Raw genomic sequence first — 16,140 nt, forward strand, 5'->3', positions numbered from 1 at the left:
TCGTCGCTGCCCACTCTGTACACGTAGATACGAGCGTAGGTCGAAGGGGGTGGATTTATATGTATACGTATACATGTACGTGCGTATATAGGTGTAATCATTTTGGCAAAATGTAATAATTTCGCTCAGATTCCGTGCGTTTTTCCCGGTATGAAAACAAGAGGGGTCTTCGGTCCCTGCCGCAGTGGCGACCGACCCCCGGGCTTACTAGACTTCACCTCGAGACGATGGGGTCGAACCCTCTCCGCGACCAAAACTCACACATCGCGTATAAAATCAGCTACCCCATTTCGTACGGTGTTGTTTCGCCGGCCTCGTTCGGTTCCTGAAGACGTATATTATAACATTCGTAGCACGCAGCATAATGCTCACCCGCGGTAAGGTTAGGATCGTCGTCCGGAGACGAATTAAGCTTGACGCCGCGTCATACATCCGATCGGGATCCGTTAGAAACGACACGTTTTAATTGTTTTTTGATTGTTTTAACGGGACATTGGGTCTATGCTTCGTCTAATAGCAGTTACAACATTACTGACGCAATGTTTACTGTAACATAATCCTACCAATTTCCGTTGTCGTTTAATTATTGCTTCGCACCGCGTGCAGAATTCGCTCGTCGACCGCGAAACTTAGTCGTTCATTCATTAATAACTGTTTCATTAAGTATTTATTGTGCGTATAGATAATATACAATTTAAATGCTTTTGGTCGCCTAGCCATCCCTTCCTACGCCTTATAACCGATCCAGTTTGATTAGTTTACGATGGAATGAAATTAAGGCGTCGAGTCGATTAAAATCTAATGCCATAATTTGACAACCGCACAATAAATTTATAAATTAGAATATACTAACTATAAAGTAGGCATGCATGTATGAATGTTTGTGCGTATAACAATATAATTGTTATTTATAAGTGTCATATTTCGATTTTTCAATAATTCTGTAGATTATTCTTGACCTTAAATGTTTTATAATTTCCAAGAAAAATGAATCCGGTAGATTTACTGAACTTAAACAGTAATTAATTATATATAATAATAAATACTGTATTAACTACTATAATATCATTAATGCGATGAATAAACTAATTAACACATAAGTGATTTTAATTATATTACCCATTTTAACTTATAGGTAAGTCATTATAATTTATTTAACACTTAACCAAAATAAAACTAATAATTCCAAACTGTCAATCTTTTACTCTTTAATTTATATGGGTTTTTTTTTTAATTTGTAACTTAAAGTAAAAAATTACAAATAAAAAATAATATTGATTACGTATAGGATAAAAATAATGGCAATATTTGAGTAAATTAAGCTACTCGTTTTTATTGATTTTAGATGTTACGTTACGATATTCTTTACGTTGTAATATACTTATTGGAAATTGTAAACTAGGAAAGCATAAAAAAAAAATGTAAATCTTAAATGCGTTGTATCCTAGTCCTATTGATAATATATCGATACATTCGATAATGATATAATCAATGTATTCTTCAAAGTTATATAGTTCATTACAACATTATAGGTACGTCTTGATAGACCAATGTTGCCGTTTGAATAATTGACTTACACATTATCGTGTTTATAGATTGTGTAAAGCATTCGCTTATACCGGGATTCAGATCTTTACATAGTTAGATATTATTTCGTCACACTTAAGATTTTATTTTTGAAAACGCAATACAAGTGATTGCTGTCCATTAATTCTGACGTGCACCGAGTGATCCGAGAATTTTCGATTCAGTAAGCGATTGACCGCAAAATTTAGAATATACGGGAATAGTATAATATATTATAATATTATGTACCGTATAACCTACGTATTTGAAGAATCGGATACATAATAATATTATATTATACACACCATACACGCTAAAATCGTTGTTTCGTTATTGGGTTATTGTATCACCGTATATTAACACGTACTATCGCGCGTAGTCGTAAACACATAATTTACTATAATAATATTTCTCTTAGCCATTCTGGCACCAATGTACTTATAATAATACATAGTACAATGCATAAATTCGTTACATTATCACTGGCATAACATACAACATAGAGTGCATTGTTTTTTTTTTTTTTTTACTCAACTACGTGTAGTCGTAAAAAAACGATTTCAATATATGAACAAATTGATCTATAATCATTCAATTTCAAGATGACGAGAACTCCGTCACAAATACTGTAGTCATATTTATAGAGACATCAAATCAGTGTTTGTATATCTATTTAGTGTATATAAGTGTGTTATGATATTTAGATTATGCACAAATCACCTGATGAGCATATAATTTAAAATCATTTTCAAATATGAATGGGACACATGAATGATATTTTATAGATATGTATGTACAAAACGTGCACGGTAGATAAACTGTGTATATTGTGTATAACTGTATACTTAAGTGTACAAATTTTGCAACTTAAAAGTATTTTTTTTTTAAATCAATTTTTCATCAGTTGTTGGTAAACATTATAATTGTTTAGGTTAAGTAAAATTAACTTATACAAATCATTTTGCCAACAACCATTTCATTGCTATTTGGTTATATTATACACTATATGTACAATGAAATAATATAAAGTTTTTCTATAGTATAGACTTTTCACTATAAATGCAGAATCCAGTTTTAACCGCAGAACCGGTTAATCGTTCTAATAAGTATCTATAAGGGAAAATATATAAAATAGTGTTTAAGCTTGTAATTTGATTGCAAATATAGATCGTGATTATTTCTAATTGGAATATCTCTTACTCACAAGTCACAATCTCCTAAATTATTTTTCATGGTTTTTGAATACTTTCCAAAACTATTGATTTGAACGTTGTTTTCTCTCTTAATAGTATTATAATTTATCCTTAAAATTCATAAAATATTTATAGACAATAATTGTTTATTTTTACCTAAATTACACATAACCTATATGGCTATATATTATTTTTTTTGTATAATGAGTTTATATTAGGAATGGTAAATAGTGCGATTAAGGTTATTGTCTCTTTAGGCTTTAAGATATTAGTCAATATTATTCTATAGTTAGTAATGAGTATGCATTAGATATTATAGAATCTGTAGATTTTCTGTCAAATATCGATGTATGTTGTCTTTTAAATTTGTACTTCATGATGATTGTGAAGACCAAAATTTAAAAACGTTTGTTTTCATTCGGTTGAATCTTATTTACAAGCGACTATTCTGATAAAGTATTCAAACAAAAAGAATAAATGCACTGCGGTGGTGTCTACGTTATGTGTTACTGATCAAAAATAAAAACTGATTCCATAACGCTGTTTTTTTGTCCAACCATATAACGACAACTAGACCAGAACGGCTGTGTTCTAATCGGTTTGAATTGCGTCTCCTTTATTTCCGAAAAAAAAGTTAGCTATGGACCAATAATGAAGCCACCAACGGTGGCGTAAATCATAAACAGGCGGCACAGGAAATGGTGCAATAAAATTCGTATTTTCTTGTATTGTTCTGTGACAGATATTTAATTATAGTGCCATTACAAAAAACTTGGAAAATAGCCTCGTATAACAAATATTGTCAAACAAAACGATAGACAATTGGAACAAATTAGTATAAAAAGATAAATATAAACATAATACATACACATTAAATACGTATAAATATATGTATTTATTATAAATCATATTGTAGTTTCTCTTTGTATTTTTTTCTTTTTGTATAGAACGTTATTATTCAACGTTAATAAATCGGTTACGAATTAATTTAAAAAAATATCATTTATTATTTTATTTTATTATACGTTTATATAATATATATATATATATATATATATATTTATACTTATATATTGTACAATATATTTATACGTTTTTCTTGTGTATTATATTCATTTAAACTAGACTACCAAAATGTTACTGTTCTCCATTTATAAATATATTATGGTATTTTATAATTATTGTGTATTAATAGATATTATACAGAAAGGATATTATTGTGATTCTTAATTTTAATATATTATTGTACCGTATTGGACGTGTAATAATAGTCTATCATACAATACTTATCATTTCCTGTAAACGACTTATGGAAATCGGGTTCTTATAAATATCCAATAACGTCTACCTGACGCCTGTAAACTTAATGATATTTTTATGCATATTGAATATTGTTTGTTTTTTTTTTTTTTGTATAGAAGTATTTGGGATTTTATTCAAAAATACAATTATTCTAAAAATTGTTGATTTGTAATTCATGGGTATGTACACGGAGACCAATTATTAACGAGTCCATCTTATAACGTATAATTAAAAAAGTATTAACTATTAAGTGTGCCAAGCGTCGGTGCTTATCTTATGCGCCTATCCAACCCATCCAAGTGGTAGCCACTAGCTACATTATTAGTGTACTTGGCAGTTGTCTTAACGAGTACGCGGTAATATTTTAAGAATTTTACATGTATGAAAAATTAAGAAATAAAAGTAATCGCTTATATGTATGAACATAGAATTAGGTTTACACAAAACCATGAACTACGAACAGACTCGACCAACTCAAATTCATATATTTCTGGGCCTCTTCTTCGTCTGAAAACCATTGTCGACAACGGTCATGTTGCAAGTGTTGCAATAGATCGATAATAATAATATAGACATAGAAATTTAAGTATTTGTTTGTGTAAAGTTGTCAATATTTTCAGGGTTTTTCTCAAGTATCGATATTTTTATCCACGAGGCACGTCCATTTAATTTTGAGCTTTATCGAAAGCTACCCTTTTCCGCTTAATGCCCAAGCAATTGTTGATTTTAGATTCAGATATCTCCGTTCGTTCGATGTATGCGGTAGTGCTTAATACATATTATAATGATATATTCGCTGACACTGTCGCGTGACGAGTGGGAATGTGAAATAGTCGATAGAAACCATACATTTATAAAGTCGTCTGTTGAAGTACAGGAGTGTTGTTGTACACAGTATAAAACCCAAATAATAATATTATGTCCATAAAAGTCTGTTGTGTAGAAGACTATAAAATAAACCAACGATAATCCATGTTGTAGAATATAAGTGTAAAGTGATAATTGAATCGATTAAATAACAGTATTGTTTGCATTTGTGTACGGTAAATAATAATAAGAATAAAAGTAAACATTTTAGGGTAATAAACAGTGGTGTCCGTGAATCGATCGAATTCCCAATCTAACTGTCGAATTATCACTCATCAGACACAGTAGTAGGTGTATTGTGATTATAATTATTATTAATTTAATGCAACTAAATGGCTCCGAAATGATTACCGATTTACGAGCACGGATGTCTGAGGCAGTTTATGGAAAAACAACCCTCCCCCCCCCAAACCAAAAAAACGAAAAAAAAAACAGTAGAATATTATTATCTGTGAGGGGAAGACTGTTACAGAAGGGCGCCTCCCTGCGGCAAACAAGACGTTCGAAAACGGGGAATAAGATTCAGAACTCGAGAGGAATAGTCGGTTTTGTTGTTACACCGGCCGGTCGACGGTCGTCCGACGGGAATGTGACCTGCCGTTGTCGCGGTGGGGGGAAATATCTCGCTCGCACAGTCGCTACTGCCGCAGCCGCCGCCGACACCGCCACTACCCCCTCGGCCCACGCATCGCAGTGGTTAACGACGGGCGGCGCGCGCGCGCACTCGCGTCAACTGCGAACGTGAACCTGAAACGAACACCACCGACCGTGCGGGGCCACTCGACGGCGCGCCGGTTAGTCAGTGTAGTAATGTCATTCCGACGGTGCGTGTTTGGTGTGTAGTGATCGTTGCGTGTTTGTGCGTTGTTGTGCGTTTGTGTATGACGTTCAGCGTTTTACGTGTGATTTATTTCTTCGTTATCGTTTGACTTTTCGTCGTATTTTTTTTTTCCGCGAGACGAGCGATCGTTTACGTCGTCGCCGAGAAGTCATGATTCGACAACACTGATGAGACTCCTCTCAAGTACACCGTCGAAGCAATAATATTTGATCTCAAGGCAAGTGGACGACGTACCCCGACCGATGACGACGACCGGACAACAGCAGACCGCGGCCACGGTGACCACGATGACGGGCAGTCCGCGGCGGCGCCGCTCGACGTTTTACATCCCGCTGCAGGCCACCGCCCGGCCGGCGTTGGCCGTGGCCCGGCTGGCGGACGCGATGCCGCAGTCGGCCGCCCAACAGCAACCGCAACACAAGTCGGCTAGCGGACGAGCCCTGTCCGCGTCCGCGCTGGCCCTGCTGCAGGCCGACCACCCGCCGTCGCACCGTCCGCCGTCGTCTCCGTCGTCCAGCCGGCGGAGCTCGCCGCTGGCGTTCATCCGACGCCCGTCGTCCCGAAAACTGGCCCGCAGCTCGTCCACCATAATCACCACGGGCGGACGGTGGCTGTCATCCAAGGCGACCGTGGGCCCGTTGCGCGTCAACTGCGGCGACAGTTCGTCGTCCATCGCGGGCGACACGAGCGGCGGCGGCGGCGTCGTTCAGCAGGCCAACAGGTCGCCGCCGATCATCGTGATCGAAGGGTCGCCCGATGAGTTTTACCGCAGACGGCGTCGTCGGCGGCGCAATGGGTTGGGCAAGTCCGCCAACTCGGCCGGGGAAGACGATAACCGAAGCGACAGCGATGACAACGGTGAAGCCGACCATCAACTCTATGACGACGACGAAGACGACGGCGGCGACAACCGATCAGGTCAGTTGCGTCGTCTCTGTGACACTCGTTTCGGGATTGGCCGCCGTAGATATAATTTTATTATCGTAGAATATCAGTGTCGTAATCGGTGGTGGGGTGGGAGGGAGGGTCAAAGAATTACGACTTAAGTGTCTTTGTAATATACCTAAAAACCAACAAAAAAAAAAAAAAAAAAACGCTACAGGGGTCAAAAATCTGAAAAACATTCCATATTAATGCTATAGGAATTTCCTATTACATTAAATTTTCAACAATCTGTTGTATAAATAAAAAAAAATGTAATTGAACGACTATAAAAATGCTGACGTTTGAAATTCTTAAAGCATAATGGGAAACCCGGTGTTCTCACCCCCTTTGGTGCGCCACTACTGTTTCGCAAATCACGAACGACGGATGGATTATATTGAATAGTTGAGTAATGTGGTTGTGGTGTACACTCTTGTTTTATAATATTACCATTAATATTTCGACGTTACTATCGCTCTCTGTCTCTCTCCGTCTCTCAGATTTTAATAAAACCTCGGTTCAGGCGAGCAGTTGTGGGGGCGTTTCGACCGAGCCTATTGTTTTTTTTTAACGTTGACCGGACACACGGAGCAGTCACCGCCGCCCGGATTGAATGTAAATGAAGTCGTCGTCTAGACAACGGCGGGCGGCCATCCGGATGACGATTTTCTTGCGTCAACACAATACCCTGAAACACGATTAGGAAAACGACGGTGTGGTTCCATAGGTAGGTAGGTACTCGACGAGCAACACCGTCGCCCGTTTCGTACAATATTATATTATATGATATTCTCGACATTTTACATTGTGGTACATGACCTCAGCCTGAGTTAGTCATAATGACGGTTTCGTTTCACTGTAAAAAAAAAATTTTGGGAAGTTTGTCAATTTTGTATAAGTGGTCGTCACGATTCGCCCAACTAAACTGTTTGTAACGCACGTGTACAAGCCACCGATAAAATAATGTAGTAATTGCGCACGCTTCTTCGATAGTAGGTACAAAACATACTTCTCTCCAATTGGCTACTGGTATGACTACTAATCACTAATTATTGTTGTTACGCGCGTACTATATAGTATAATGATCATGTTATGATAATCGTGCACGCAAGAGAATAAAATATGACATGTTAAATTGCCGAACACTAGCTACGAAAAACGAACACGTGTATTATAGTTTTTTTTCGTTTTCGCGCGCGATCATTTCATTCGGAATTTTTCTTTCTTCCACCTGCCGAGTGGGTGTTTATGCACTGAGGAATTTCCGTTGTCGGGTTTTGCGTACGGTGAAAGTCGTCGACTATCGTGCGCTGTCGTCGACAACGATACCTGTGTACGATAATATTTTAGTCACGCGGATTCTGCGATCATTTTCACTTACAATTATTGCATTATTTCGATGTTGTGGGGTTCGAATTTTGTTGTTGTTGTTGTTATTATTATGATTTCAACGAGAGATTTGGTAGGTTACTGTCTGTCTGCGCTCGTACAAGTCTCCGGCGAGTCCCCACTTTATTTATATATTACGGTTTACCCTCTATATTTTACACTTTTCCTGATACCTATACCAGCGGACTGTTTTTTTGAAAAAAGAATAAAACAATGTTCTAAATATATGAAAATAACGTTATTAACGGGGTTATTAATTAATCAACGCAATAATCTTGTTGTAATGTAGTCGGTCTTTCGGTCTTAGCTTAAAGGGATGCAATCACGTTGCCCGTTTCTCCAAAATAAGATTGCTGGTCGATACTAAAACGTGGTAATGCAGTTTTTAAATTGATATCGTGCGTTTTAAACAAAATAAATTTATATTATATTTTTTCATCATCGATGAGTAATTCGAAAATACCGTCGTCACAGTCCAATTCGCGTACCTATATAGTCTACGCAAATCGTCGTGATGTTCACTGTGTACACTGTACACGTTTATCTTATATTGAAAACGCTGCCAAGTTTACGAGATTTATAGATTCATGCGTCGCTGCGCGTGTGTGTAAACGTATTTGTCAACGCCAAAAAATCCATTAGGTTGGTTTTTAACGAGACCCGACGTTAATTATTATTATTAGAGTTTCATTTCAACGACGTGTGTGACGTGCATTTGAATAATAAATGAACAGTTTTCAGTGATAGTTTTTCTTTACTAAAATAAATTCGATATAATATAATGAAATATAATATTACAATACGGTTTCCATATTATGTGTATGTAACAATAAATACGTGTTAATTTTATAAATTCACCCGTTGGTTCGTTCTCCTATATGTATAATAAATACGTCATACGACATGGTGTGTTGTTGAGCAATACTGCAGAACATTGTTGATATCGTGTCAAGGACAGATTTTTATACTGTTGATACCGCCAGTTTTATGGACAATATTATTGTTAATGTTATAACCGTCTGTAGTCGTTGTAATCCAGTTATTTGTGACTGCGATACATTTTTCACAACAACTACCAAAGAGGAGATTACAATAGACTTGTAACTTTCGAACGTGACCACTTCTTTTCCACCAGTAGTACCTACCTATTAGTGTATTATTCATTATATTAATATGATAATTTATATTATGTATTATATACGTATATTGAATAATCGTGAAGATTACCCGAACCAAAATCGAACGTTTATAATGTTGATAATAATATTTTATCGTCTAGCACGCGATTAAAGCCCCGGAACCGGAAAACCGCAAAATTAAACCGTCGCATCTGCAATGCCGTCATTGCCGCGTAATGAAACCGGGACTACATCAATCTATATGCGTATAATAATTAATTTCTGTACATAGTCAATCATTTCTATAAATCGGTCACGTGCCGTTATAATGACATAATAATATAGATCCAATTTGTTAATGGACCGGGTGCCATCTATTGGTCTACTACAGAATAACGTATAGCGGTGAAACGGACCTCTCCCTTATTAGCCTTAGTCAAGTCCAAACGTGAACTTAAATGATCTTGAATGATCCCCCAGATCGTTGTTTGGCATAATATATTAGAATATCTTGTACAGTTATACCACTGCCATTTACATCTGGTCCGGATTTCCTCCACCCCTAAGAAAAAGGGTGTTTCGCGTGTGCATGGGCGTGTTCGTCTTTTGCAGACGTCTGACGGAAACCGTACGCGCGCCACTGTTGTGAACACTGCGAACATAATATTATATTATATGAAAAACTGCCATATTGTAATTCGTCTAATAAAAAAAAAACTATAACGTGGACTTAGGCAGTACATCTACAACAATAATAGTATATGCCTACTCGCCGGAAACAAAACAAAAGAGATCGTTTGCGCCATAATGGGTACATGTTTTTTAATTGCCGTCCAATATTGTATTAGGTATATACCTTAATGTCGTCGCTCTCAATTCGTTATAATTGTTATTAAATATACGTGTGTGGCGTTTGTCGTAGGTATAATGTATAATATTTTAGCAGGCGAACATGCAATTGAACGTCACACAACACGTTAATGTATATTAATAATAATAATAATAATAATAATAATAATAATAATGATAGGCGTCGGTCGTCGTAGCCGTATCTCACATTTTTTCTCGTCTTCTTTTAAGCCGTGGCGTTTATCCTTGAAATCCAAGTCGAAATGTGATTTTTTTTCTTCCCCTTCGGTCCCTCCCCGCGGATGATTCTCGTGCACAACAAAGAAACACTCCTCGTGTCCTCGTGCTGGGCTCACGCTGCAGCTGCTCGTCGTCTTAAACCGCCGCCAAAGACCACGCCCACTATTCGTGCGCGTGTGTGCATACGGTCTGTCCGACTTCTTAGTCCGTACACACATACGCGACAAAATTTTATACAGGTAACGACCACCTGGACGTCCTGGACTCACTAGAGTAGTGGCGGTAGGTATAGCATAGAATGATATACGTTGTAGAGAGATTTATTGATTGTCGTATGCCAGCCATAATGCTCCTAGTCTCTCTTTTAATTTTGTTAATATTTTATATTGCGTTTTCTTATCCCCCGTTCAAATCATTTCCATTGTCGCTCAAGTTGAACACCGTACACAGTCCACTTGGCTATTTTCTTTTTTTTCAACGAGGTCTAATACTCCCACAGGTTTTATGTATTTCAATTTATAAAAATATTAACTAAAATTATTGATAATCTTGATAATTTATTATAACATGATATACAAACTGTAAAACTAAAGAAGTCGTGTATACAATACGCCTACTCGACTGTCGTGGTATCGAAAAAATAATAACTATTGACTTCAAACATTACCCTGTCCTGCCACAATTGAAATTTGACCACAGTATCTAGCATACTCGTACTCACATAAAATGCATTTCCCCCCACTCTTGTTAAATTATGTCATTGCATATAAAGGTCGATAGCATAATATTGTTACATTAGTATAAGTCAAAAGCTTTTATTCATCTTGTATTCTCATGCACCTGTTTGCGATGAGACCGAAGAAGTGGGATATTTCACATCAGGCATTAAAATTACATGCCTCTGCAGCTGTTGCTGGTTAAGTTTTATAATTCTACACATTGCAATATTGTATTTGGTATTTTTATTACTCTACGTCATCAATATAGATCTCAAATTGAGCTTACGTAACAACGAGTGTATTTTTGCCGTTAATATTTTACTTTCTGTCGTCACTCTTGTTTTAGGTGTCGCGGGTTGTCGGTTATACGCCGGTGCTCGACATGTACGCAATAATAATCTCCTATAATTTGCGCTATTTATACAATAACAATAATAATATACATTTCAGTATATCGAGTAATATTATTATCGTGATTTCGCGGGGCCCTTCGGCGACGGTTTCTTTCCGTCTCTCTCCACATCGTGCAACCAGCCGTGATGTTGCGACAACGGTATCATATATAATATTTTTTTCGATATATTTATATCTGTAGCGTTAGGAAAAAAATAAAACGAAAATCGCGCTACAGATTTGTGCGCAGTATATAGCAGTCTGACGTCGTGACTACCTACCTATAGGCTATAGATATTTAACCAACAGCGACAACAGTGTTAGAAGGAGAACTGTGTGAATTTTGAGGGTCACGAGGTCAGTAGTGTATAATAATAATTTATATTATTTTTTGTACAATCCCAGAACAAGAAAAATAAATATATTTGTATAATATAATGCAAAGTATTATATTTGATTGTATTGTCGCAGTATATTGTGTTTTTTATATTCAAAATAAGTATGCGTTTATAGTAAAATGTACATCGGTGTAAAATATTTTTTTTCAAGTTTTCTGTTTTTTTTTTTTTTTTTCATAGTTATGCACCGTAAACAATATTTATAATGTAAATTAGATGGAAATATTATAGTGCGCATAGTAAGTGACTGGGGCTGACATGATGTATTTGCATAAAAATAGTTAAGTATTTATTTTCTCAAGGGAGGGGAATCTTGAAGAATTATTTGTTGAATTTGTATGGTTGGTCTTACATTATGTACTTTTTTCTTTCTTTTTTGCATATCTTATTATTTTTTTTTTCTTAATAATATTACACGTTCCTTCTGTACTTCATATTTTATAATTAAACATATTTTATCTGGTAAATCATTGTATTCGACAATCGACACTGCTATAATACATTTTATTGCATATACTTTTGTGATGTAAAACGTTTCTCACTTATTTCACTTGTCGTGTAATATATTATAATAATGCAGGTATGTTACTTGTTTTCATATAATATTGTTTTTGCATGTCAAACACACGAGCAGCACTTTATTTTAAAATGTCTGATTCGCAATAATTATTTTAAGAGGCCTCTTTTATTTATTGGACGTTTTTATTGAATATTTAATTTCAAGTCGAGTTGATTTGTACGAGTGGATTTACAACTTAATACAACATTTAATATTATACCAATATATGTAGGAAATATATGTCCGAGAACAATATTTACGCAAGGATGGACCTGCTGAATGATGACAAATCGGTGATAGGGGTGTGCGCGTTATATTATTCTCGATGGTTGCTGTATAATCGGAAGTACGGGCGACTGCTTTTGCGGTGAGACCACCCTGTATTGTATATAATTTGTTTATAATGTTACTCGATATAAAGGGTAAACATAATAACTAACAGTGCTCGCTATTGTATATATGAATTTGAATACTACACCTACGTATTTGCTACACGTATTGAGAAAAAATATCTAAAACTATAATAACAGTAGTATACTATTATAATAGTAAGGTGTGCATAAATATGTACACAAAATGCATGTCGTGACTACCGTAATATGTCAATTTTAGAATACGGTTGTAAGTATAAATCACGTTATAAGTAATATTATACTATGTATCGGAAACGTGAGGTCATGTTGTATAGGACAATCCTTAGATTTGCACACACTACAGATAATTTTATTTCTAAGAATTCTTAATAATTACGACAAACAAATCCCGGGGAGAGGAGGTTATGTGATTTTTTGCAGAGTTCGGCGTATAAAAAAATTTGATGTCCTTGCGCTTAGTGTTTTTTTTTATTTTTGTCCTTTTTTATCATCACGCACATAATAACGTTGTAAAAAATATTTTTGTGTACCTAAACGTCACGAAGACAATGTTACCGATAACAGGAAAATAACAATAATAGCAAACAGAAATTATAATGTATTGTACATTACTTCACTATAAAACAATTTATTGCGATTGTTGTTGTCAATAATAATTATCGTTGATAGATTGATAGGTAATGAGCGCAGTAACTATCCTACAGTTTAGTGCAACTGCAGGTCCTAACTGATTTTTGTTCGTACGTTAGGGTGGTCAGATTAAATTAAAAGAAATCCGGGACGATACATTTTAACTTGACCTAATCGTTTAATCTAACTTAATATTATTAATATTTTTATTTTAACATTTTTTACTAGTGGGTTTCATTATGAAATATAAAACACTGATTATTAAAATTATAGAAATAGAAAACTTACTTTTATTTTCAACAAAAACTTATTTTAAAATTATAAATACAGTACATTTTTTTTAAACTTCATATAGTAACATACAAATAACGTTTTTTAAACTTTATCTTCAGCTTTCATCGTGTATTTTTGCGTGCTGTGGACGTTCTTCAGAAACGATTGATTTTTTATAATTTCGTCATGAAATTCCATGCAACTTAAACCGTATGTTTTGGTAATCAAACAACTTTCTACAGTTGCTACATCCATTTGATTACGGACGTCGGTCCAAGTGGAAGTCATCAATGAAAACACTCGTTCTATTGATGCATTTGAACCTGGCAAACAAAATGCAAATTCAACAACTGCTGCAAGATTTGAAATACTCACGTCTTTCTCTTTAAACAATTTAAATATTTGTAACCATTTTTGTTCTAATGAAGTAGAATTTTTTGTCCATTCATCGAATTTTTCTTGAAAAATATTTGAAAATGACATAAATTCATCAAAATAATCATCTTCGTTAAGTAAAACGAATTCTGAAAGAGAATTTAATGTGTTCTTAGCATTTTGCCATGTTACGGTATGTTTTTTTGTTAAATTTAACCAATCTAATTCAGTTAATAATGTCTGATTAGGCATTGTCCACTTTTGTATGTATTTTATACACAAATCAAAAAATATTTGACTTCCTGTATCAAACTCTTTTTTTATTGAGCATCCTTCTTCTTCGAGTACTTTAATTATATTTTCAATTTCACTGTTAATGAAATGTTCGTTCTTCCTGTTTTCTAAATTATTTATTAAATTACTTAGTATATCTATCAACTCGAAAGCAGAAATGTGTTCTCCTTCAATTTTTTGTATATAATTATTAAATAGTCTGAGCATACTTTGTATGAACTTCATATACAACAGTGCCTTATCATTTTTAAAAAAATCAACTAATATTTTAGGACTTGAGTCTTGTGAAAGAAAGTATGACTTTAAACCGCTGAACATTAAAATAATTCGATCAATAGCAGGTGATAATGACAGCCATCTTGTTTTAGTATGTGCTAAAATATCCCGATACTGAACATCTGCAAATTCGCAAAATTCTTTTAATTTTTCCACGCGAACAGTGTAAATATGAAAATAACCAAAAAGTTTAACTGTTATGGCTTCAACGTCTATAGGTAAACTATCAGAGGCGCATTGTATAGCGTTATGTAGTATATGAGCACAGCAGCCTAATCCAAGTATTTTTTTATTTAATTCAGTCTGAAGTTTTGTGTGAACATTGTTTTTCCCTTTCCTAGCTACTCCGCCAAAATTTGTATTTGTATTATCCGCTGACAAAGCTACAATTTTTTCTTTTAGTCCAAATTTTGTAAGAACGTCTATAATTTTTTTAGTTATTAAATCGGACGTTTCACCTGGCAAATTTGAAAATTCGAGAATTTTATTTTTTATACCAACGTCAGGCAAAAAATAACGGACAAGAATTGGTACCAATTTTATTGATTTATGATTTGAACCATCGACTAAAACCGAAATAAATTTGGCAGAACGCAATTCTTTAACGATATTATCAACAATATACGGACTAATAACGTTTACAATTATTTCTCTGGTTTTTGTTTTGGCACATGTAAATTTTTTGTCATTTAATAATTGACGAATCAAATCTGAAGTGCATGTCATTGATCGGAAACTCTGATTATGAATTACCGTATGATATGCAAAAGTAGCTTCACGAGCTGCTAACGCAAAATCATTTTTATCAGGAATTAGTTTAGAAAAGAAGTTTGAAACTTTACCAGACTGCAATGACGCTCTGGAGGCCAATTTGTGTTTCTGACTTTTAAGGTGATCATTAATATCTGATCGTCCACCATGGCTAACAGAGAAGGTTCCTTGACAAGTTGTACACTGCACGTTAAAATCATCATTAGGTTTTTGTTTTTTAATGAATGGAAATTCTTTTTGTAAATTTTCATTAAAGTGACATAGTCTTTTTGGTGCCATAATTTAAACGAAAAGAACACAAATAAAACCAGATTAATCGAACGTCTGTCGGGCGCGAATTGAAGTGAACGAATACTGACAGACTTGACTATTTTTGACTAGTGTTATGTAAAATGTATTAGCATGATGTTTATAAAACTATTTGATTATATTTGATTATGGTTATAGTAATAACATGGTATAAAATATTTCGACGACATTTATCATTAATAACAATAAGTATTATACGTTTATAAAACCATGTATAATGTTTATAAATAGATTTCTATACAATGATAATAAACCGAATGCTGTCATAATAAGACTCGCACCCACCATAGTACAGTATACAGTATACACCAGCTGCAGAGTGTGCGGGACATATATATTATAATAATATATAGTTTATTTTTATATATCCATGGTGCGAGCCTATATGCGTATTTGTGTAATTGTGTGTGATTATTATTATCAACAAATAATTTAAAAAAAGTTAAATTCCGGGACATTATTATGTTGATAGCTAAATCC

General features: G+C 34.7%; 1 protein-coding gene across 5 annotated transcripts in view; it reads left to right on the top strand.

Moving 5' to 3' along the window:
• LOC112596717 (probable Ras GTPase-activating protein) overlaps positions 1 to 16,140 on the top strand; it is a 132,781-nt gene that overhangs the window by 101,317 nt on the left and 15,324 nt on the right. Inside the window, exon 1 of one of the 5 annotated variants that reach the window (XM_025342498.1) lies at positions 5,714 to 6,687. The exons of the other annotated variants lie outside the window; for them this stretch is intronic. Within the exon in view, the coding sequence (XP_025198283.1) occupies positions 6,012 to 6,687 (676 nt within the window). The 5' untranslated portion in view covers positions 5,714 to 6,011. Of the gene's footprint in view, positions 1 to 5,713; positions 6,688 to 16,140 lie in introns of those variants that run through there. 5 annotated transcript variants of the gene reach the window in all.

The sequence above is a fragment of the Melanaphis sacchari genome, unplaced genomic scaffold, assembly GCF_002803265.2.
Source record: "Melanaphis sacchari strain LSU unplaced genomic scaffold, SCAv2.0 Contig33_pilon_pilon, whole genome shotgun sequence".
Lineage (NCBI taxonomy): Eukaryota > Metazoa > Arthropoda > Insecta > Hemiptera > Aphididae > Melanaphis > Melanaphis sacchari.